General features: G+C 32.9%; 2 protein-coding genes across 7 annotated transcripts in view; both read right to left on the bottom strand.

Annotated features, from left to right (window-relative positions):
- Positions 1-9,466, bottom strand: part of LOC136032297 (endoplasmic reticulum junction formation protein lunapark-B-like) — a 46,787-nt gene extending 37,321 nt beyond the window's left edge. Inside the window, exon 1 of the mRNA XM_065712580.1 lies at positions 9,333-9,466. Coding sequence (XP_065568652.1) covers positions 9,333-9,359 — 27 coding nt within the window. The 5' untranslated portion in view covers positions 9,360-9,466. The remainder of the gene's footprint in view (positions 1-9,332) is intronic.
- A 5,939-nt stretch (positions 9,467-15,405) lies between these two features.
- Positions 15,406-26,235, bottom strand: part of LOC136032295 (acetyl-CoA acetyltransferase, mitochondrial-like) — a 64,225-nt gene continuing 53,395 nt past the window's right edge. For 5 of the 6 annotated variants that reach the window (XM_065712572.1, XM_065712569.1, XM_065712570.1 and 2 more), the window contains exons 7-8: positions 22,677-22,793; positions 15,406-16,092 (exon numbers count right to left, since the gene is read on the bottom strand). In XM_065712572.1, coding sequence (XP_065568644.1) covers positions 15,819-16,092; positions 22,677-22,793 — 391 coding nt within the window. In that variant the 3' untranslated portion in view covers positions 15,406-15,818. The remainder of the gene's footprint in view (positions 16,093-22,676; positions 22,794-26,235) is intronic. The other variant, XM_065712574.1, reaches the window with a different exon arrangement.

Genomic DNA, 26,235 nt, shown 5'->3' with positions numbered 1-26,235 from the left:
ACGTCAAAAAGATGACGTTGTATACTGATGAGTGACTTAACATGGATACTAGTAAAACTTAACAGTTCTTGGACATCAGCAAAATCTGCTATGATTCTGATTCTAACCCCAAATCGCTTCAATGACCCAAAGCTGATGTAGAAGATTATTTATCATTTTACATGGTATTAATAGCAATTATATGATTATAGGTAGTCACATTACCTTGCCACATTGGCCATGTTTCTGACTCAATAGTTTGACACGGCTTAAAACAATGATAATTCCAGTTGATCCCAAGTGTAATGCAATTACTTGGGCACAACAACACTTGCTGCACTTCTATATTAAAGTACAACAACAAGTTAAAATACAATAGAGGTTGGGATATCCCCTCCCCTAAAGACGAGCAATTGTGGAAGTAATTTGTGGAATAAATTATATTTTCACATCAGTAAAACTTCTGCTGTTGTCCAAGTTCTCAACAGGTTTGTGAATAAAGCTTTAATGCAACATTTTGAAGTTAATAACGCCTTCATTCATTCTCAACATGGCTTCAGGACTGAAAAATATGTTCACACTAAGTTTCTACAGAAATATGATTATATCACTATTTGACAGACAATTTTTTGTTGACATGATCCTTCTAAGCCTATCAGAAGTTTTTATTAAGTTTTGCCAAGAGTTCTTTACCCCAAAGTTGAAAGTTGCAACTATAGATGTTAATGTTATATTATGGATACAGGTCAGAATTTTGGTTCTGGGGATGTTTCTCATTTTTCCTCTTCTACAACAGTTTTAAGGGGTGTCCCTCAGAATACAATTCTTGGACCAAGTCTCCTCAGCTTCTATACAAATGATCAGCCAAATCTTCTATCAAACCTCCTCACTGTTTATGTGATGATTTACAATCTATCTAGACTAATCTTGACAGCCTTAGAAATTAGGCTGATACATGGTTCCTTGGCTTCAATATTGGTAAGTATCATTTGTTCCATTTTGGCAAACAGGATCACCACCAGCAGCATTTTCTCTAGGAATATCGTCTTTTGAAAGTTTCTGAGAAGAGAGATCTTGGAGTCATTGCTGATGAAAGATTGAATTCAAGCACCTTTACCAAGACGATGCCATCATCTGCCTTTAAATTTCTTACCATTATCATAATGACTATCTCAATCCAGCATCCTAGAGTGTTCTTGAAATTATATAAGGTAGCCTACTGGTTAGCTGCAGTGTTGCCATCCCTAGTTTTTATTGGGCTAGTGATTTTGAGCAATTTTAATTCTAAAACTAGAGATTTTTTCTAAATCTAGCATTTCTTATGATATAGTACATGAAGTGCAGATTCTAACGAGTACATCATCCAGGAAGCTAATTTCAAAATCAAAAGGGATGGTCTAGTGAAAACTTTATGAGAAGCAAATAAAAATCCAAAACTATTCTCTTTGTTCTGTCTCAGAAACCATAGTTAAAGAAATTCAAGAGAGACTAGGTTGAAAAAAAAATTTATATACACCAATTTGCATAAAGTGATATTGCATAACATATTTGCAGAGAGATTATTCGAAAATGATTGTTTTTTTACATTTTATTTCATTAGCAATAACTTAATGAAGGTTTGTTAACAGCTTTGACATTTAGTTGTTAGCATATTGTAAACTTGGGCTAGGTCAGTTGTTAAGTTATTTCATTTAATTAGTCAAAAAAGCAAACTTTCCTTAATCTGTCAATATATGAATTTTTGAGTCCGTGGACTTTTGAATTAAAATGGAATAGTTGTGGGTATCATGTCATGGCTAATTGTAGAAAAAGCCAAGACAGATAGTCCAATTGAGTGAGAAGAAAAGCCTGGCATTAATTCCCCCCTTATTAGTATCGTATGAAAAGGATGTTAGTTCATTTCTTAGTAGATATGTCCATCTATTAACCGTCCACGCATCATTGCTAGGGCAGTAGAACCAAGGTAGATAGTCATAGAGCTAATATAATGATAGAACCTAAAGTTTTCCAAGTGTTTGATATTGGCTTGGGTAAACGGCGGAAGTACGCAGAAGTATATTTCTTATTGGACTAATACAGAGTTTGTGATCTTTTAGCAAGTCACAACTGCCACACCTGTTGATGTTGTTTCAGAGACTTCACTGTTAGTCATGCTCGGATTTGCAAATATATTGGAAAATCATCCAATATATTTGCTAGTGGTAAATATATTGGAAAGTTGTCCAATATATTTGATAGTTGGGAAATATATATTCAATTGCAAATATATATATATATATATATATATATATATATATATATATATATATATATATATATATATATATATATATATATATATATATATATATATATATATATATATATATATATATATATATATATATATATATATATATATATGTATATATATATAATTCTTTATTCAATAGAAAAAAAATCTACTAATAATGGGCTCAATTTGTTAGGACAGTTAAAATGATAAAAAATGTTTCAAAACAAAAAAAAAAAATATAAAAACCCACATATTTTGGCACCACACATGTAAGCGTTTATGAACGTTGAAAAATGTAAATAAAAAAACTAGCTTAAAAAACAAGACAGAACAAAGAAAACAAACAAACACTGTACAAAAAAATAAAAATGACAAAAAGAAATTCACATTTGAAAAAAAAAATCCAATCATGCAACAATACATAAGCCATATGCCAGGATATCTGTTGTATACTATTGTACACATATGTGTGAATTAATTTTCTGATACAGGACTCTGGCAAACTGAAAGTGTATTTTTCTTTAAAAATCTTATGCAACTCTAGGTTAAACTAATCAAAAACTACAGATTGAGAAAATATTGTGTTGGATAAATTAAATGAATTTTTTATGCTGCTAGACAAGCTTATTGACTTTTTTTCAAAATTTATCCTGTCTACATGTTGAAGTCAAACTTCTATGAAGCTAAATCTGCAAAATTTCTTCATCTTCTGTACATAAAAGTATAGAAATTTTTAGGCTTTTTAAAAAATAAACTACTATGAACTGCAATTAAATAAAATTCACACTTGTCTCTGTTTGCATTAACTCAGTTATACACGATTATTTTTTAATCTAATTTTTATCATTTCACAAAGACTGTAATAGCCCAGTTACATTTATTCATTAATTTTGATTTATCAAACATAACATTATGTTATGGAAAATAAACAGACATTCAACACAACTGCTACATCACATGATTCTGATTGTTTTTGTTTTGTTTTTTTCATTTTAATTGTACTTAATGAATAATATATTGTAATCTCTCCCTGTTGAAGTTTATTTTCTCAATTTTGTTGGTTTCTTGCAATGTAATACTTTCCACTAAAATAAGGTATTCTGTTTATACCACTTTTTATTTTATTTTTTTAATTCCACCCTTGCCTGAATTTACTGAAGATCTTACAGTTAGGTTGGAAAGCCATTTTAATATTTTGTTTTAATTTGTTTGTTAATTTTTGTGATAAAACTGAGACAAAAAAGCTAGAGCTAAATAATTTATTTTCTTATCAATTTTGTTGACGTTTCTTTTTTAAATCCTTGCTGGTGTTGCAGTAATTATACCAGCTCAACTAGTGAAAAAATAAATGGTTTCTAAACACACAGGGTAAAAATCGGGCTTTAAATGGACATCAAAATAATCCCCATTTGATTTCATGCTCTCCCATTGCCATTGCTGTCCCTAGGACAAAGTCAGTCGAAATGATCTATATAAATGGGGATAGATTACAAACCTACTTAACAGCTAATTTAATACAAAACCATCAACTAACCTCATTTCCTACCTAGGCACAGGAAAGTTATTCTTTTACATACCACTAATTACTTCAATGCATTTATCTAGTGTACCATACAAGGATCGGATCTTTGCTAGAGCTTTATAATGTGTCCTCCCCCCTTTCCATGACCAATCCTTATCTTACCCCCATCAATAACTCCTGGAAACTGTACCCTAAATCGATGGGCTAAGAAAGAGAATAAAAAAATCTTAAAAAAAAAAAATACATCTGAACATGAAGATCTAGCAAGCAAGTCTAATTATATGATTAATTTTTCCTGAAAACGAGGTTTATCTTGTATTTTAACTGAGTAATGATTTGTAAACTGATCACACAAGCAGTTTCATGCCTAACTCTAATAGATCAAGAGCACAATCTTGGGCACAGGGGCCACTGGACCAAGAGCACTAATGTGACTCAAGGTGGGCACCAAATTGACAAGTTTATTAAAAAAAAAAGATTAAAAAAAGAAAAATGAACGGAATAGGGCGCCAGAAATATCATGGGGGAAGGGTCACCCCCTCCCACCCCGTGGATCCGTTCCCGGCCTAAATTGTTTATAATTCTTTCATTCATCTAATTTCAACCAAATTAGCTATATAATTAAAATAAATAGATAGATTTACCATACAAAAGCCCTATTGGGCCGTTCACTATTTAATCAAATGCTTGCTCATAACCTAGAAACTGAAGACTCTGGCACTTCTCAATTTATAATCTAAGAGTTAGAATTTGTTCAACAGACCCTCTAGCTTTACTAAAGCCATGCTGTTCTTACCTTAGAAACTTTAGCTACAGCATCTCCAAGTCTAAAAAATATCATCATCCTAAGTAATTTACTTCCTACAGAAACCAAGTTAATGCCTTTATAATTACTACATTCACTCTTATCCCCTTTCTTACAAAGGAGTTTAATTAGTTTTACAAAGATTGTTAGGTACAAGCAAATCATTAGCACTTCAAAATGTTTGGTGGAGACCAGATCAGCAGCAGTGATTTTTATTGATTTTTCTTAAAGCACACTTTACATCAGAAGGAGTAATTGCAAAGGTAGATTGCTGGAAATTAGCCAATATGCTGTCAAGCTCTACTCAAATTTACTTTCAATTGATGGATCAGGTGACAAAAACTTACTTTTATAACAATCAATCCACTTAATTTCAGAAATATCATAAGTAAAGGTCTGCTTAGAATGTTTCAGACCTAGCCAAAGTCTAAGCATTTTACTCCTTAGTTCATTCTTTTTCTTTGGTGGCAACTAAGTCAAATATAAAGGTATCAGTTTTCTTTGTCACTTCAACTAAACACACATAAGAAGGCTGAACTTAATGGGTTTCTCACTCAAAATTATGATTAGGCATAAGCTATCCTTAGCAATTCTTCTTGTAATTGCTTATAAAATATGACTTTTTATATTTATTTATTAACTAGCAGTTTGATGTCTGCATGCTACTTATTCTCTAGACTCTGTTTAAACAGATTACAGCTAACTAATACTTGACTGAATCGCTCCTGAACAATCTGGGTGGTTAGTCCCTTGGTGTATTTTATGCATTCTCACACACTCCAACTACAGCTGGGTCTAGTCTTTTGAGGGGAATTTTTTACTTTGGAACAAAAATATGTAAAGTATTTGTAGGGACTGCAACCAGGAAGTATATATTATAGAAATAAGTTTCTGATTGCTGAATAGAAAATTTTTTGCTCTATTTTTTTTTTATACCCCACAACAACAATGTCAAGTATAGCAATCTAGAATTCAAACCTGAAACAGATTTTATAATTATTTTGGAATTAAAAAAAAATTGTCAGCTTTAAGATTTGATTAGATCAAAATATTCACCAGATTTTTTTATTTCTATTGGCATAAAAACCACCAAAATCACTAATTCAAGAACATCAGGCCAACTCAAAATTTTAATATGAAGTAGTGTTTAATATGGTGTAGGAAGATTCCTAGAGATTACATCCTGCCTTAAGCCTTTTCCACAAAAGAGAAGGATCACTCACTATATTGATTACACTTTTGTGAATCAGCACAATTTTATGGTCCTTAAGAGCTCTTGCAAATTTTCTTTTTGTTTTTAAATGCAAATTATTTAATATACCAGAATGCAGTCTATCACATTCATTTCAACTTCGGAGCCATAGCTTAGCTAATTCAGATGCTGAAACAAGATTTGAGTTTTTTGACCAATTGGCCACTTCTGTTTTTTTGCAAACACATCTAGTTGGAACTGCAATAAGTTCTGCACATCAAAGTGCATGATTTATTTCTGCAAGATAACTGATAATTTGGATTTCAATCTCATGCTCATGAAAATAAGAACTATAATCAGGGCTAAGGAGATGGAATGGAACCTTGATTTTATTAAGTAGCAAGTCACACTCTAACATAAATAACTGGCGACTAACATGGCTCCAGTCTTGGATATCAAACCAATTTTTTGGAGTTAGAAATTTTGCTAGCATTGATGCATTCAATATCTACACAGATCAGAAGGTAGTCAGACCAAAAGCCTTCATACAGGACTGCAGCTTCGTTCAAGGGAAAAGAAGAGACAATATGATCAAGGTTTGATATTGAGGAACTAGTGCCTATATAAGTAAAATTTTCATCTTTTTCAACTAGAGAGTAAAATAGTGGAATGGAACTCAAGAGCAACTGACTCCTTGGGTGGTTTTGTTTGTCAAGTCACAACTAAAATCACTAATGATTATAATTTGTGAGCCAGATGACTTCTCCACTTTCCTGGCAAGGTGGCACACTTTTTTGCAGGCACTTCAAAACTTTGAATCAGAGTTTTCATTTTGTAATTTGTCAGGAGGTAAATGTTTATTACCAAAACATCCAGGCATGGTACTGCAAGAATGTGATCACCAGATTTAATCTGATCACATGTTAAAGTAGTCAGAATGACAAGGCTACATGAGGGGCATCCGCATGCTGCAGTATATATTGCTGGAGAGAAAAATAAAAAGCAATTGGACAAAATTTTTAGAAAATCTTTTTTATCTGTTGAAAGAAAATGTTCAAGACAGATCACATCATATTTTGAGTAATTGGGTCAAAATTGGAATTTTATCAGCAACTTTGTCATTTATATTCCATGATAGAATTGATATAGGACATATCAATGTTTTGGGATCTCCTTTAATAGGGACTGAGCCACAGGACACTCATAGCCATAGCATGGGTGACTGGAGGACTTGCAAAGAGCTTGTTTTGTTGGTTTCTTACAGGGATTGTCTTTAGAGCTGGAATGTCCCCCTCCACCACATACTGAGCAAATGCAGGAGTTCTTACAAGAGGTGGATACATGGTCAAACTGCTGGCAGTTACAGCATCGGGTTGGGAGGAATTAGCATTCTTCAATTGGTAGACACTTGTAACCAACTGCAATGGGGGAGCATATTTCATTGAGTAAATGATGTTTGTTTTCAAACTTCATATATATATATATATATATATATATATATATATATATATATATATATATATATATATATATATATATATATATATATATATATATATATATACAGTGATGATCAGATTTCAAAGACTTTGTAACAATATTCCTCAAATACAAGAAAAATTCACTAGGGCTGGAAATCATACTGAAATCATTGGAATTCTTCAAAACCTAAGGTGTAAGAAAGGAGACTTAAAGCAAAATTTAGGGAGTTGTTTTCTAAACATAAGACCTGACTTCCATAGTACTGTACTGTTTAAGCCTTAAAATAGGGAAAGAGTAGAGATAGGTATCAGAGAAAAATTATGCTCTGAATTTATTCCCAATAGTCTTATTCTCTTAACCAAAGTTCTTTCTAAGATAAGAAGAAGTCTCTCATCTAGAATGTATCTAAGTTTTACCAAAACCAACAATGATCTGAGATTGAAATTAGCTTACTAAAAGGATAGAAGAAATGGGGAAAATGGTAGGTTATATACAAATTGATTCTATATTTAATATGCTATCTCAACATAATAATCACTGCTGTTACAATTATACCAAAGTCCCCTGGGCTAAATGGGCAATATATTTTTTTTATTGATATATTATTTTTAATTGACTTAGGCTAATTCTGTATTATAAGCTGACTGTTGGTTAGAAACCAACAAAAACATAATAAAAAATCCACATAATTAGCACACTTTTGTGTGGCTATATGTAGCACCAGTAATCACACACTGTCATCCCAACTTTGAAGGAAACACAGTAGGCCTAACAACAAAAGAGTAGTATTTAATTCCCTGTTTGATAATGTTTCTATAGCCTATATAATAGCCATGACAACTACATTACAGACTCTCCCTGATTAAACCATACACAGCTCTAGGCTATGTAATACAAAATTTTGCTGATTTTGGAGTTTTTCTTGAAATTGCCATTATGAAATAATTGTTAACTCTCTGCAAATAAAGCTGTATCTCTTCAGTATTAATCTACTATCCATACTCCTCTATGCTAGAAAGTACTGGAAAATGGACCAACAGCTTGAAAAGAGAATTTTTACAAATCTTGAAAATTTCTAGAGCCTGAAAACCCTTAAAAAAAATAAGATTCATAAGCCTCAAATCAGTAAAAGGTAAAATTCTAGTTAGTTGACTTCTTGCTATTTCAGAAAGGGTTTAGGTTAGTAAAATGAAACTTTCAGGGATGGGTCTACAGGCTAAAGTAGCCTATGTTTGGGGAAGGTATTTTGAAGTACCCACCTGTACTCCTTCTCCCTCTAGAGGGCCCTGAAATTTGCCTACATGACAGGTCTATGCCTATTGAAATTTTGACAAAACACCATTTTACCTTAATTTTCAGTTACTAGTTGCTTTTTCTCTGCCTTTAGTTCTGAAAATGCAATTCCTATTATTTGGGTAGAATTTTGAGCCATATCAATGTTTTTTTTCAAAAATTACAAAATGTATTTGCATATCTTTCAAACCATCCTGTGGTGGCACAGTGGATTTGACCTTAGCTTGGTAATAGGCCTATGGGACCCAGAGATCAAATCACACTGCAGGAATGCACTACAGGGCCAACACAGGGATCTTAGTAGTCAAGAAGCATTGTTAATTCTTAAATAATAATAATAATATCTTTAAAACCTTATGATATGGAATTGAGCAAAGTTGTGAAGCTGAAAATAATTTTGTTGTACTTCAATTAAGCAGAAGATCTATTTTGCAAGGTTTCACTTTTATAACACATGTATTTTTAAAGGTCATCAAAGGTCAGGGCCCTCTAGAGGGAGAAGCAGTGGAGGTACTTGCTTCAAAATACCTTTCCCAGACATACTTTAGTCTGTAGATTCATCCCTGAAAGTTTCATTTTCCTAACCTAAACCCTTTCTGAGATAGCAAGACATCAATTAAATAGAATTTAACCCAGTAAAACATTAAGACCATTTATTTGTCCTTTTTGGTGTTACTACGGATCATTAAAGAAAAGATTTTGATTATATATTTTGATACCCTGGGCTGAAGAGACATTGGTTTTTATAGCCTATTTTAGAAATAACTTAAGAAGACTCATAAACCTTGAATCGGGAAAATATTAAACCCATTTGTGTGCCCCTTTCAGTGTTACTAGGGATGGATAACCATTAAGCAAAGGATTTCTCTTAGTTTTTCTTTGTATTCTTCCTTAAAATCTAAAGTACGTTCAGGCAGTGTTGCCGTCCTATCAAAGTTTTTGATACCAATCATTAATTTTTTTACTTCTCTATAGCTGGTTCCTCTCAACTGACTTCTGGTATGTCGGAAAAGGCAACTTATATAGGACGCAACTGCAAATAATATCACCTTATCTGTCGATGTTCAATGTCAACGGCCCATTATTGCCTAGTGCGGTAATATTGCGTTTATACCATTCATTTTCTATAAAAATGGGATGGAAAACTTGAAGCAGGCAAGAAGTTGATCCTTTTTTCGAAATATGTGTGCAAAAGTCTATCGGCTACGCTTATGAAAGCTGTTTTTACTAAGCTAAAACTAACAAAAAACACTTTTAAGAATGCATCGTTCAAAAAATTTACACTTTTTCTATTGAAACTACACTAATAAGCTATTTTATTTATCATTATTGTATCTTTTTTCGGCGTTATTTTTCAGAAATACAGTCCACAGTATCATTTTCCGTCCCATTACACATAACAAAATACACAGAAAATATATAGGTTTGTGTATATATTTGCACATAAGGTAGAGTTGTGGGGTAAAATACAGTGGAAGAGCATTCAAAACGTGTTAAATCCAGATTTTCTGCATTTTATGAAGTAAGAATTGTTTTCGTAACACGTTTCTTTCTTAACATTCCCAATTCTATCCATGTACCCAAAAAAACTGCTATCTATTAGTTTCAAAGTGATTTTCGGTTTAACTTTCCCAGAGATTTAAGTGTGGGAAGGGTTTGCCTTTTCAATTTCTTACTAAATATACACAACGGATTTTTCAATAAATGTATCCCTCAAAAATGTTTTCTATCAGAATCTAAGGGGGCAGAGAATCGAAGGGATAACTCGCTTTCCAATTTAGGTCATTTATATCTGGCTGTAGCCTTTTCTGTAATTGAGAGCTAACTCATTTTGATTGTTTTTCTACTTTTATAGTTAGAATATCGAACAGTTTGTGGTGATGAACTATAGCAAGGAGCGACCTTGCTCAATAGTAACTGAAACTCTAAAAAACGGAATTTGATACCAGTAGTTACATTAAAAGAATCGTATTTTTATGCTGATTTTAAATATATAAGTTTCATCAAGTTTCAGTCTTACCCATCAATGTTAAGAGCCTGAGAAAATTTTTCTTATTTTAGAAAATGGAGGGAAACATCCCCTAAAAGTCATAAAATCTTAACAAAAATCATGCTATCAGATTCAACGTATTAGAGTTCCCTGCTGTAGAAGTTTCAAGCTCCTATCTACAAAAATGTGGAATTTTGTATTTTTTGCCGGAAGACAGATCACGGATGCGTGTTTATTTGTAAAACGAACAGAAATTATTCCGTATATGAAAGAGGTTGTCCCCTCCTCAACACCTCTCTCTTTACGCTAAAGTTTGACTCTTTCTCACAACTCTGCTTTTTAAAACAATAACAAACTTTAGCGTAAAGAGCGAGGCGTTGAGGAGGGGACAACCCGTTTCATATATAGAATAATTTCTGTTCGTCTTAAGTTTCAATGTTGCTCCTTACTTGCAGCTAAAAAAAAATATTTTTTTTTTAAATTTAATTTCTATTTAGCAGCTGTCCTGTCCATAATGCCAAACAAAAAACACCAAACCTTCCTGAATATATTGCAGAAATAAAATTATCAGATGTATCTGGCTAAATAATGTTCAAAACATTCTTAAGCAGAACAAACAGCGGTATCCTATATAGCTACTGGTTTTAAGATCTTTTATTTAAGAGATTCTTTTTTAGTCTAGGATTTCAGGAAGAGGATGAGGCCCGAAGCTCCCCTCCCCATTATTTCAATAATATATGGTCTATTTTATAATGTCTTATTTCAAAGTAACTTCTTCTAATTTTTAAGAACTAGACTTTTCAAAATAATATTTACCAATGTATATTTGTGGAATTATATTTCTTTTTTCTAGCTGTCTAATTTATGACTGGAAAAAAAAAACAACAAAATGCTCTTTGTAGCCAATAATGTAACTTCTATTTGTTTTCTTATCATAAGAGAAGAATCGATGAATGGAAATGTTAGTATGTTATGTTGCACAAACGCTTGTCAACAAAACCAGAAATAGTTTTCTATGTCGAAAATAGTTTTCAAAACCGGAAATAGTTTCTATTTTATGGGGTAATAGATTGATAATGAGCAAGTTATTTTTTTGAGCGTTAAATTTTTAAAAGACACTACTTTTATCAAAAGACATTGAAAAAGTATTACTTTGAACAAACAGTATTCAAAAAGTACTACTTTCACAGAAAGTGTTCAAAAAGTACTACTTAGATCAAAAAGTATTAAAATAGTACTTTGGTACTCCTTGTGACAACCAGCTCCGATCACAAGTGCCAAGTGAAAAAACTAAAGCGATTTCTACTGCAAAATAAAGCGTGTAGGGATTTCTTTTTGCCAAACTCCTGTAAAAATAAGCTATGTGCTTTTTGACTAATCATGGCTGTAGATATCATATTCCTATTTATTATTACTTGCTTTAGATGAGAGGTTAAAATATGATGGATGTTTCCCTTTCATGCAGGAACTTCTTAGGTTGTCAAAATTCTAGCTAACGAATTGGTAAAGCTAGAAGAATTTAAATTTAAACCCTCCTCCCCACCTGAAAAAAATATACCCTAAATACAAATCTCTGGCAACCCTTTGATGGAACACTTTAAAGCTGAAACTTGGATATATAGACTAGCTCAAATTGGCTGTTTACTTCAATTGAATACGTTGACCAGTGTATCTGTTTATTCCAACCAAAAAATAAGATTAACTTCAAAGTTCTCCTTTCATCAAGTGATAAAAATAAATTTTCCATCTGTATTGTTGCAAGATCATATTTGATGCCCTTGGTCCTCTTCCTCTTCCAAGTACCTCTTACCTGCAATACTTATTCCTTTCGGAACATTATATTAATAAGTGTCTAGGCTTGTTGAAGGTAATTGTACAAAACATGGACGCCTAAAGCCAAAAACACTGAGTAGATATTTTACAGACCCCATATGCCTTCCAACACCCTCCCCATTTACTTTACATACATAGATATATGTTACTTCTCTCAATTCATGGTTGGGATTAAAGTTTTTATGACTTTAACCCCCCCCCCTCCTTATAGAAATATAAGATCTACTAGCCTACGCCTTCATAGCTGGTGCACAAAGCAACCTGGCAATGATGTATAACCTTTGAATTTCCTCCATAAGCTGCCAATGGTAATGATTCATTTTGTTTATGCTGTACGTATGTTTAGGGACGACTGAGCCATCATATAAGAGCACAGTCTCTGGAACTAGGAATTTAATTGATCGTCAGTAGCACAGAGCCTATTGGCTATCTCAATTTCCTAACTTTCCCATTGTTATTAAAAAGCTACTAGAAATTCAAATTTCAATTCAAATAAACTCAATCCTGATGCTAAATTAAAAAAAAACTAGTTTTTTTAACTGAAAGGAGCAAAATTAAAAATTAAAACGAACAGAAACTATTCCGTACATGAGAGCCTGGGGGGTCTGTCTCTTCCTCAACACACACTCTTTATGTTAAAGTCTTGAGGTTCTTTAAAAATGTTTCTCATTCAAACTCAAAGGTCATTGTGTTTCAGCAGTCTTTCTTAAAGAGCTTTGACGAAAAGTCAAACTTTAGCTTAAAGTTTGACCTTAAGCTAAAGGCCTGGAACAAAGAGTATGGGTAACTTTCAAGAGCGGAATTTGGTACGCAAACACTTTTGGGACTGAATTGGAAATCAGACACTTATTACCCTACTAATTTTACAACCTACACAAATTAAATTAATAATTCCTATTAGTACAACAAAAAAATGCCAAGTGTCGCCAAACGCTGGATGGCACTGATGGTTTTTTCTCGACAATAGCATCAGTTTCCATTTTTGTAAATTATCTATACTCTGTGGCTTGGAATTCGAATACTCAATGATCTAACCTCCTTATGCTTACGTAAGGTGCATGTGAAAATTATAAATTATCTACACAATTATCGTTTCATATTCATCTCAGTTTGTGTTTTTCTTTGGTTGTATGTTCCTTTGGATTTCAAACAAAAGTCGTTTGAACCCACGACCATTTGCATCAAGATACCATACCTCCTACTACTACTTACACCTAAAAACTGAGAGGTGCACTTAATTACCATACTTGTATCTTAACTGTAATTACCATACTTGTATACCTACTACTACTGCTTACACCTAAAAACTGAGAGGTACACTTAATTACCATACTTTTGTCTTGCCTTACATCACACGTACTCAACGGAGCCTTCTTCAATTTTTTTAAACCCATCAATTATAACACTGGTAGTTCTTAAATATCCAGTCAGCGTTATCATTGGGTTATACACATAGGAATTTAGTCAGTCAACTATCAAGATTGTATTTTTTTTTTTTTTTTTTTTTTTGCAAAGATCTTATTCCTATAGCGATAAATCTTATTCCAATATGCGAATTTCGAGGGAAGTTTTAAACTATAATTGCTCTGATAATACTTTTTTGGTGTTTTTGTTTTAATAGTCAATATTGTAGAAAGAATGAGACACTGAACTATAATTTTCACTAAACATTTCAAGTTTTAAAATAAATTTCTCTTCCCTCCTTGCATTTCTACTAAAAAAATTAGTAAACTATGAGCAGCCTGAAGTCGATCAAACAGTTCATGGTAACGAACTGTAGTAAGGAGTGACCCGGCTCAATAGTAACCAAAACTCTTTTGATACCAATAGCTACATCAAAAGAATCGCATTTTAATGCTAATTCCAAATATAAAAGTTTCATGAAGTTTAGTTTTACCCACCAAAAGTTACGAGCCTGAGGAGATTTGCCTTATTTTAGAAAATAGGGGGAAACATTCCCTAAGAGTGATAGAATCTTAACGAAAATCACACCATCACATTCAGCGTATCAGAAAACCCTACTGTAGAAGTTTTAAGCTCTTATCTACAAAAATGTGGAATTTGTATTTTTTGCCAGAAGGCAGATAAGGGATGCGTTTTTATTTGTTCGTTTGTTTTTTTTTCCAGGGGTGATCGCATCGACCCAGTGGTCCTAGAATGTTGCGAGAGGGCTCATTCTAACGGACATAAAAAGTTCTAGTGCCCTTTTCAAGTGACCGAAAATATTGGAGGGCACCTATGCCCCCTCCCACGCTAATTATTTTCCCGAAGTCACAGGATCAAAATTCTGAGATAGCCATTTTATTCAGCATAGAAGATAAACCTTATACCTATGTCTTTGGGGACGACTTACTCCCTCACAGTCCCCATGGGAGGGGCTACAAGTTACAAACTTTGACCAGTGCTTACATATAGTAATGGTTATTGGGAAGTGTACAGACGTTTTCAGGGGGATTTGTTGGTTGGGGGGAGAGGTTGAGAAGAGGGGGATATGCGGGGGAACTTTTCATGGAGGAATTTTTCATGGGGAAGAAAATTTCCCTGAAGGGAGAGCAGGATTTTCTAGCATTATTAAAAAAAAAACAACGAAAAATTAAATATAAAAAAGTTTTTTCAACTGAAACTAAGGAGCAACATTAAAACTTAAAAAAAACAGAAATTATTACGCATATGAGGTGTTCACCTCCTCCTAATACCTCGCTCTTCACGCTGAAGTATTTTTAGTTATTTCAAATATTTATTCTACGGCCTTTGTGATTCAGGGGTCATTCTTAAGGAATTGCGACAAAATCTATGCTTTAGTGTAAAGAGCGAGGTACTGACGGGGGTGGGAGGGGGGTGAATCCCCTCATATACGTAATAAAAACATACGAATACAGAAGTTCGTTACGTAAGCTAATTCGTGAGTTACATATATCATTTACTAGTAACAACATTCGTAAAAAATTAAAAGCTCTAGTTGCCTTTTTAAGTAATCAAACTCATTCGATCGAATGAGTTAGCTCATTCGCTCATTTAGCCAAAAAAATAAATATCCAAATTTCATTTTAATTATTCATATGCAGAGAGCCAAAATCAAAACATGCATTGATTCAAAAACGTTCGGAAATTAAATAAAAAAAAAAACAAGTTTCTTCAACTGAAAGTAAGGAGCGACATTAAAACTTAAAACGAACAGAAATTACTACATATATAAAAGGGGCTGCTAAATTTTTTTACTGTTTTAAAAGTAAAGTTGAGAGAAAGAGTCAAACTTTAGAGTAAAGAGCGGGGCGTTGAGGAGGGAGCAGCCCCTTTCATATACGAAGTAATTTCTGGCCGTTTTAAGTTTTAATGTCCCTCCTTACTTTCAGTTAAAAAACTTGTTTTTTTTCATTTGATTTCACTTCAGAGCCGTTTATTATGGCCAATAAAAGGAAGAAAAGCAGAAACAAACAATTAAAAAATTTAACAACTATTTGTTTTCTCCTCTGCATCAGCAAGTTTTTCCAGGAAAACTTCCAGGTTGACACGGTTTTTCATAAGGAACTTCCCATTTAAGTGAAAAACTGGAATTTCATAACGATAGAGTCCAAACCATTTTTCGTTTTCCGGTAATGTTATGTCAATCTTTTCGAGTTCAAATCGATGTTGGTATGGTCTTAAAATTTCTAAAGCCTCTTCACATAATAAGCATGGGTGTTTTGTGAACAGCTTAAGCTTGGGAAATGCTGCATTTCTTCTGAAACAGATAGAAAGACGGTATTAAATTTTGTTATTACAAATATTTTGCCCCTAATTCATTGTACTAGCTGAAGTTGGAAAACAACAACAAAGAAGTTTCCTCATTCAAAAGTGAAGAAAAATTTAAAACGAACTTTGTAGGACGGAAGTTGGTCTCTGTCATAAACATTCCCTTCAATAAAACCTATTTTCAAAAATGGATTTTTTTTCGCAATGCTTTGAGAATGAATGTGCTTATTTAGCTGTAGTTGCTTTAATATGTTAGGTATAAGGTAAATAGAATATTTACAATTACTAGCCAGCTGAATTTCCGTATTAGCGATATAGCAAAAGCAACAGTTCCTCAACTTCATCGAGTTCAAATTGAAGTTGCAATGGTCTTAAAATTCCTAAGCCGTCTTCAGACAATGGACATGGGTCTTTTATTAATAGCTTAAGCAGGGGAAGTGCTACATTTCTTCTGAAACAGACAGATTCATAACGTAAAGTTTGTATTCATAACAATTCAACTCCTAATTGGTCGCATTAGATGAAGAAGAATATTCTTCTTTTTGTAATTTTTTCTTATATATATGAATATATATATATATATATATATATATATATATATATATATATATATATATATATATATATATATATATATATATATATATATATATATGTATATATATAAACCTTACCATGAGAAGATAGGCTACCCTCTAAAACCCCCACCAAATTTTTACTTTTGCTATACTAAAAACGCACTCAATTTGAAAATATTTGCGTTTCTCATAATGCTTCAAGAGTGAATGACTTCATTTAGGTGAATATGTAATGTAGTAAGGTTAATAGAGAGTTATGGTTTCTGGTGTAGGATTATTGTGTTTAAAACATAGGATTTTAGAAGAAAAAAAAATTTTATGTACGAATATGTATATATATATATATATATATATATATATATATATATATATATATATATATATATATATATATATATATATATTATATATATATATATATATATATATATATATATATATATATATATATATATATATATATATATATATATATATATATATATATATATATATATATATATATATATATATATATATATATATATATATATATATATATATATGTATATATATGTATATACTAGCTGTTGGGGTGGCGCTTCGCGCCACCCCAACACCTAGTTGGTGGGGCGCTTCGCGCCCCCCCAAGCCCCCCCGCGCGCGTAAGTCGTTACGCGCCATATTAGTTACGCGCCATTGTAGTTGTGTCCCTGTGTCCCATAAGTGAATATAGATAGATTTATATATGTGTTTCAAACTACGTAAAAATTGCGAATATACAACATTCTTGGCTTTCCCATTGTCTGTCCATATACAAAGCCGTATGTACTAATAATGACGTCATATGCAAACGCTCTTTTTACAAACAAACAAACATGCATACACACAACTATAGATAGATAGATAGATAGATACAATACAAATTAACTACGTAAAACTTGTGAATATACAACAGTCTTCGCTGTCCCATTGTCTGTGCGTATAAATAGATTGTCAGGTTTACCGACCCTCAAAGATGCAACATACAATTGTACATTGGTAAAGCAATCTGTATTAAGATCTATACCGCATTTTTCTAGTGATTGCCCTTGAGCTTTGTTGATGGTGGTTGCAAATGCTAATCGAATTGGGAATTGCAATCTTTTAAATTGAAAAAGCAGATCCGTTGGAATCATGGGAATGCAAGGAATAAGAACAGCCTCACCCTCATAAGGCCCTGTCAAGATTGTGGCCTCTATTAGGTTTTCCATTGTTTTTTTTACGGCAAGTCGCGTGCCATTGCAAAGCTTTGGTGGGTTGATATTTCTTAAAAGTATTATTGGTACGCCTATTTTGGAAAAACAATCAGTATTTAGATCTATACCACATTTTTCTAATGATTGACCTTGAGCTTTGTTAATGGTGATTGCAAATGCTAATCGAATTGGGAATTGCAATCTTTTAAATTGAAAAGGCAGATCCGTTGGAATCATGGGAATGTGAGGAATAAGAACAGCCTCACCCTCAAAAGGCCCTGTCAAGATTGTGGCCTCTATTAGGTTTTCCATTGTTTTTTTTACGGCAAGTCGAGTGCCATTGCAAAGCTTTGGTGGGTTTATATTTCTTAAAAGTATTAAAACAATATTGTTGATTTCGTGGACGTCTATATTTTTGGGTGCGAGAATCGCTCTTTCACTTAGCCATTTATTATTTTTATAATTTTTTAGAATATTCGGAAATACTTTTTCAATCAATTCATTTTTGGACGTCACTAAATTACAGAAATCAGCAGGTAGTTGTATACGTCCTGAAATTGAGTCTACTGGGAGCTTTCCGTTTCCCATTGCCAGCAATTGATCTGAAAATGTTTGACCAGAGTGTAAGTTCAGAGGCAATTTCAAAGCGGAATGAGCAGTTCTTCCACCAGGCAGCAATGTTGCGGCTATTCCGGACGACGCAATTGCCAACGCTATATCATTTTTTGATCGAATTGATGCCAGAATCAGTTTTATCACAAACGTTTTACCAGTACCTCCTGGCGCATCCAAAAAGAAAATTTCTCCAACGTTGTTATCGACACAATGCATTATCGTATCATAAATGTCTTTTTGTTCCGACGTTAACTTGGAAATGTTATTTTGTACATACGACAATAGATCACTCGTACTGTAACTTTGTTCACGATCCAATTCTACACATGTCGAAACAGCAGCGATACGGTTAGGTGAAGGCATTCCCAAATCCTGAAGAGGTTTGTTTGCCATACGTACGCACAAATCTTCTATAACAACTAAAGTGTAGTTATAAATTTCTGATGTAAAATCAAAAGTCATATCTGACGTCTCTAACTGTTTTCGATGGAGTATATCTTCGGACATGACGTCAGTCAACACAGAAACATGACGTCACCTGATCCACAGAAAGACACACAGACAGACAACTTATTTTTATATATATAGATATATATGTTGTCACCCATTTCCATTGTTGTCACCCATTTCCCAACACACATAAAATGTAAATAAGAAATATTGAGGTCACAATAAATGTTTTCAAATGAAGAATTCTTAGCTTTGCAACGCTGTTTTCAAATGATATCATTTTTTTACAATCATAAAGGGGCTTATGCCAGATTTGTCTCTCACTCACTCGGACAATCTGTCTTGGCCTTTTCTATAATTAGCCATGGGTTGATGCCTGCAACTACGTGATTTTAGTTATATATATATATATATATATATATATATATATATATATATATATATATATATATATATATATATATATATATATATATATACTAGCTGTTGGGGTGGCGCTTCGCGCCACCCCAACACCTAGTTGGTGGGGGCGCTTCGCGCCCCCCCCAAGCCCCCCCGCGCGCGTAAGTCGTTACGCGCCATAATAGTTACGCGCCATTGTAGTTGTGTCCCTATGTCCCACCTGTGAATATATATATATATATATATATATATATATATATATATATATATATATATATATATATATATATATATATATATATATATATATATATATATATATATATATATATATATATATATATATATATATATATATATATATATATATATATATATATATATATATATATATATATATATATATGGTTTTAACTACGTAAAAATTGCGAATATACAACATTCTTTGCTGTCCCATTGTCTTTGCATATAAATAGATTGTCAGGTTTACCGACTCTTGAACATGCAACATATAATGGTCCATGGGAAAACAATCTGTATTCAGATCTATACCTCATGATTCTAATGATTGCCCTTGAGCTTTGTTGATGGTGATTGCTAATCGACCATTCCCTGTCCCGGTGTCCCGGTCGTCATTTACATCCCCCTGTTTCCCCCGGTGTCCCCGTTGTAGTTGTGTCCCTGTGTCCCGGTCGTCATTTATATTCCCTGTGTCCCGGTCGTCATTTGTATCCCGGTGTACCGGTCTGTATATACATTCGTTTTTTAGTTTTGTTTTTCTCCTTTATTTTTTTCCTTTTTTTTTCTTTTTTAGTTTATTTAGATTTTTAGATTTTTTAGTTTTTTTTTTAGTTTTTAGTTTTTTTTTCTTTTTAGTTTTTTTGTAGTTTTTAACTTCTTTTTAGTTTTGTTAATTTTTTTTTTTACTTATGTCCTGGTCGTCATTTATACTCCCTGTGTCCCGGTGCTTTGTTGATTGCTAATCGAACATTCCTTTTGTCCTGGTCGCTTTCTCTTTGAGTGTCGTCATTTATTTTTTTCTTTTTTAGTTCTTTTAGTTTTTATCTTTTTTAGTTTTTTTTAGTTTTTTAGATGAAAATTTTTTTAGTTTTTTCCTTTTTTTCTTTTTAGTTTTTTATTGGTTTTTACCTTTATGTTAGCTTATTTTTCAGTTTTTCCTTTTTTTTAGTTTTTTTTATTTTTTATTTTTTTTAGTTTTTTACCTTTTTTTAGTTTTTTTAGTTTTTTTAGTTTTTTTTTAGTTTTTTAGCTTTTTTACTTTTTTTATTAGTTTTTAGTTTTTTTGTAGTTTTTGCCTTTTTTTAGTTTTTTCAGTTTTTTTTTTAGTTTTTTATTGGTTTTTACCTTTATTTTAGCATATTTTTTCAGTTTTTTCCTTTTTTTTTAGTTTTTTTTTAGTTTTTAGTTTTTTTAGTTTTTTACCTTTTTTTAGTTTTTTTAGTTTTTTTAGTTTTTTAGCTTTTTTATTTTTTTTATTAGTTTTTAGTTTTTTTTGTAGTTTTTGCCTTTTTTTAGTTTTTTTAGTTTTTTAGCTTTTTTATTTTTTTATTAGTTTTTAGTTTTTTTTGTAGTTTTTGCCTTTTTTAGTTTTTTCAGTTTTGACGTCACCTGATCCAGTTTTTTCAGGTGACGTCACCTGATCCACGATCCACAGATCCACAGACAACTTATTTTTATAAATATAGATAGTTTTTTTTTTTACTTATGTCCTGGTCGTCATTTATACTCCCTGTGTCCCGGTGCTTTGTTGATTGCTAATCGAACATTCCTTTTGTCCTGGTCGCTTTCTCTTTGAGTTTCGTCATTTATTTTTTTCTTTTTTAGTTCTTTTAGTTTTTACCTTTTTTAGTTTTTTTTAGTTTTTTAGATGAAAATTTTTTTTAGTTTTTTCCTTTTTTTCTTTTTAGTTTTTTATTGGTTTTTACCTTTATTTTAGCTTATTTTTCAGTTTTTTCCTTTTTTTTAGTTTTTTTTTATTTTTTATTTTTTTTAGTTTTTTACCTTTTTTTAGTTTTTTTAGTTTTTTTTAGTTTTTTAGCTTTTTTACTTTTTTTATTAGTTTTTAGTTTTTTTTGTAGTTTTTGCCTTTTTTTAGTTTTTTCAGTTTTTTTTTAGTTTTTTATTGGTTTTTACCTTTATTTTAGCTTATTTTTCAGTTTTTTCCTTTTTTTTTAGTTTTTAGTTTTTTTCGTTTTTTACCTTTTTTTTAGTTTTTTTAGTTTTTTTAGTTTTTTAGCTTTTTTATTTTTTTTATTAGTTTTTAGTTTTTTTTGTAGTTTTTGCCTTTTTTTAGTTTTTTAGTTTTTTAGCTTTTTTATTAGTTTCTAGTTTTTTTTGTAGTTTTTGCCTTTTTTAGTTTTTTTAGTTTTTTAGCTTTTTTATTTTTTTATTAGTTTTTAGTTTTTTTTGTAGTTTTTGCCTTTTTTAGTTTTTTCAGTTTTGACGTCACCTGATCCAGTTTTTTCAGGTGACGTCACCTGACCCATCCACAGACAGACAACTTATTTTTATATAGATAGATATATATATATATATATATATATATATATATATATATATATATATATATATATATATATATATATATATATATATATATATATATATATATATATATATATATATATATATATATATATACCCAACGCATATAAAACGTAAATAGGAAATTTTAGGTCACAATAAATGTTTTGAAATGAAAAATTCTTTAGCTTTGCAGCGCTTTGGAATAAATTCAATCCTAATCGACCGAATAGACTATTGCCGGTGTATCATAGGTGCGACCAGGGAGAACTGGGTGAAACCCCCCTAGTGAAAAAAAAGACAAAAAAAATACTTCACCCTGACACCCAGACACCAGTGTTTTTGCCCCTGCTATTTTGGATCTCTTTAAAATTAAGCCATTTAAATTTTATTGAATATATTTATACCTGTTAACACATTTAGAGTGCTCCAACTTATTATCATCACGGCAATTCACAAGAAAATTTTCTACTGCCTGGAAATTTTCAGTAAATTTGCTGCTGGCTTTTTTCTGGTATAGAAGTTGAAACTAATTTATAGGTTATTGCGTGAACTGATTTGAATTTCCAAGCCAAGAACACAAAAAAAGAGGAGGAAAATAATCATAGTGGTTTTTCGTCTAAATAATTCCAGAGTTGTTATTAATTCTAAAATACTAATTGCTAAGACAAAAAGTTTTAGATTATACTCCAAGAATTTTACGGCAGGATATAAGCCCTTAAGGTCCCCCTTTAGCAATAGTATTTACATAAAAAATAGCTACTTACAGTTTTTCGATTGCTATTGTGGAAGCCCCGCCTCCACCATTGCATATGCTAGCGACACCAATCTCTCCAGACTTCAATGAATGTACTAGATTGGAAACGATTCTGGCCCCAGACATCCTGAAACAATATTGTTCGCTTAAATATAACCAATAAAACCAGAGCATATTTAAAAGATGATTACTATAGAACTAAAAATCTGAATGAATAACCTTTTGACGCATTTGTTCAACTAGTATTTAAAGAGCAAAATGGAAAAAAATAACAGGGAAACAAGAACAATAAAAAAATTCAAAAGGGCAATTTAGATGATGGAACGGGAGAACCGAAAAGAGTAAGTATTCCCACCTCCAGTATTTTTTGCCCCGCTTCTAAACTTTGAAAAGTCCATTTTTAGTATTTTCATTTAAAATGGATTTCTGCTTTCTACATTCACTGAAAAAATTGAAAAACAGATCGATTGCCCCCCAGCCTAGATTTTGAAAAATTCATTTTTGACCCCCTCTCCCCTAAATTTCTGGGATTTCACGCCATTGACATTATACGACGCCACTGTTACGCCTTAAACATCGAAAGCAAGCAGAATTTGCTATTTACGTCTGTTACATCTTGGGCTAAAAAAAGGGTTAGTTCTTAGCCTCGATGTATTTAATTATGCAAATAGAACAGCCACACGGTACCTAACCATATATATGATAGACGGTATCGACATTAGTCACTTGTCGTATGCTGATGATATTTTGTTTTTTTCTGACAAGTATCAAAACAGAATGCAATTAATATATTACATTCACATCTATGGGAGATAGGATTAGAGATAGAACCTACTAAAATATAATTTCTAGTGGAAAATAAAAAAATTATTCCCAGCGTCATTTTATTAGGATAGAATTACTGAAAATTTTTAATAAAGAGTCTAAGGTCATTTTGATAACCAAACACTTGCTAAAATTTATAATTCAACATTTGCACTTCGTGTATATTTCATTGTTCCATTTTTGAAGATTTTGTGGAAAGTCTTCTCTTGTGGAATCTCTTTTGAAGGAGGTGTATCCGTGTGTACTTTTACTGGTTTTGTAAATATTTTCCTGTAGTCCAGGACTTTTAGCTCAAAAAAGGGTCGAACCCGGACAAAATTGCAATATAAACGAAAATGGTACCAAAATGATCAGAAAAAAATTCTGTACAACATACTAAAAGTCCCCATAAATCCGAGTGGGGCGAGTACCCGAAAAACAGGGGAAAAGGGGAAAATGCGGGGGAAAATGGGAAAAATGCCGAACATGCCCAGAAAATAGTTTAAAGTGAGTTTTCTGAGGTTTTCACATACGCTGATTACGAAATTGACATCTAAAATTCAGTATAGAAAAAGAGTACTACGGAAAACGGGGGAACAGGGGAAAGAGGGGAGAAAAGAGAAGAATACAGGGTAGGGGTAGAAAGCGGTTTGGAAGATATTTTCTGGGGTATTCCTATCTGGTGATTATGAAATTGAGATATAAAATGATATACAAAAATCGATTAACATAAAACGGGGAAATGGGGGGGGGAGGGAGGGGAAAAAGGAAAATATACAGGGTAGGGGTAGAAAGCATGTGGAAATGTGTTTTCTAGGGTTTTTCTATCTGCTGATTATAAAATTGACATCTAAAACAAAGTTCGAGAACAAATACAGGAAATCTATTGAGGTTCGGCTACCCCATAGGTTCGGAAAAGGCAAAAAAAAAAATTCGAGAAAGAAATACGGAAAAATACTGAAATTACATTATTCCGTATTCCTCGCCGTTATCGACAAGCGCGTGGGTTCGTCAACATAATCCTGTTCTAATTCGACATCCAGTAAGAGAAGCAAGGTAGACTAGTCACCGCGGAGTTCCAGTGCCGACGACAAAACCTATCCTGACGGAATGACATCTAGCGGATCCAATAGTCCCCAGTCTGCGTGGATGCTTACACATGTGACATGGTAGCAGGATAAATCAAGGTACGACGAGATTTTTTTTTAAGTCAAGCATAATTTTGCGTATCGGCAACTCTTCTTTCAGTACTAAGCCAAGTTTAATTCATTATTTTCCCTGGGTGCCCAAATTAATGGTTATTAGTTGCGTCTTCGATGGATACAGTGCTGGTCCAACCACGAAAGATGCTACGCACAACCGACGGTGTAAGGGAAGCCAGCATCAAGTGATCGATTTCAGTTTAGGGATAAAGCTCCAGAAAAAGAAGGAAGAGTTTTTGAGCAACTCTCAGAACAAACAGCGAATTATAAGCTACATCGGGGAAAAACTCAGAGCCAAAGGATTTGAAGTCGTCCATGCGAAGGACGATGCTGACTATCTAATCGTGAAGACTGCCGTAACGAAAGCAGAAAACTCTGAAACAATAGTTCTTGGCAACGACACTGACCTTCTGATTCTACTCTTGTATCACCTCCCGCCTAATGCAAAAACACTTTACTTCGAATCGTCAACGAACGCAAAAGAAGCGATAACACGGTTCTGGTGCCTCAACGAAGTGCAAAAAAAATGGTAGAAGTATCCAGGTTGCTTCTGGTAGGGCACGCACTCTTGGGATGTGACACGACCTTACGAGTTTTCGGACTTGGAAAGCAAGCTGTGCTACCTCTTTTGAAGAAGAGCGAAGTGTTCAGAAAAAAATGCAAAGTGTTTCTGGATGAATCATCGCCCAAAGATGAAATTGTGAAAGCGGGTGAATATCTTCTTCTCAGCTTGTATAAAGCACGACCAAACGAAGATCTCACTAAGCTGCGACATCGAATTTTCTTGGAAAAAGTTTCTTCCTCTAATACTACGGCGTTTGTTAAGCCTGAAAGGCTTCCGCCAACCGAAGCTGCAGCTTCATTCCACTCCCAGCGAGTGCGCCTCCAGGTATCCCGTTGGAAAGGGGAACCAGCTGACCTCGACCCGGCTGACTGGGGTTGGGTCCTCAGAGACCATAAATACTCACCTGTGATGACCCATTTTTTGCCCGCACCTCAGACTCTTTTGAGTGTCGTGAGATGCAACTGTAAGACAGGCTGCGAGAACTCGCGATGCAGCTGCAAGAAAAATGGATTAGAGTGTACGTTCGCGTGCGGAGAATGTCAGGGTATCAACTGTTTGAACAGGGACAACGAGATTGTCGAAGACGAGGAGCTCGACTAGTGATATCAATGCTGTGTTTTTCAAGTCAACTATACTGCCTTCGAAAGTGCAAATTTTACATATAATAGCCATTTTATATATTACTGCCAAGCGGTTGTTTTCTTTATGTTTAGTAATTCAAATGGTTGTAAGAAATGTCTGTGATTCAAGAAAGTACAAGTTTGATACATAAGCGAGTTATTTTGTCCATAGGCCTACTTATTAGCCATTAGCAGCTGGCTCAGGAGTCAGGCCTCCCTTCCCCTTTTCCGTTGTTTCCTCCAGTTTTGTTCGGTTTTCATGGTTCTCGTTTTCTTTCCTTCATTTTGGGGGTCAGTTTCGTGATCAGCAGATAGAAAAACCCCAGAAAACACATTTCCACATGCTTTCTACCCCTACCCTGTATATTTCCCTTTTCC

The sequence above is a fragment of the Artemia franciscana genome, chromosome 10, assembly GCF_032884065.1.
Source record: "Artemia franciscana chromosome 10, ASM3288406v1, whole genome shotgun sequence".
In the NCBI taxonomy this organism is placed as follows: Eukaryota; Metazoa; Arthropoda; class Branchiopoda; order Anostraca; family Artemiidae; genus Artemia; species Artemia franciscana.
This window is presented reverse-complemented; position numbering and strand designations above follow the sequence as displayed.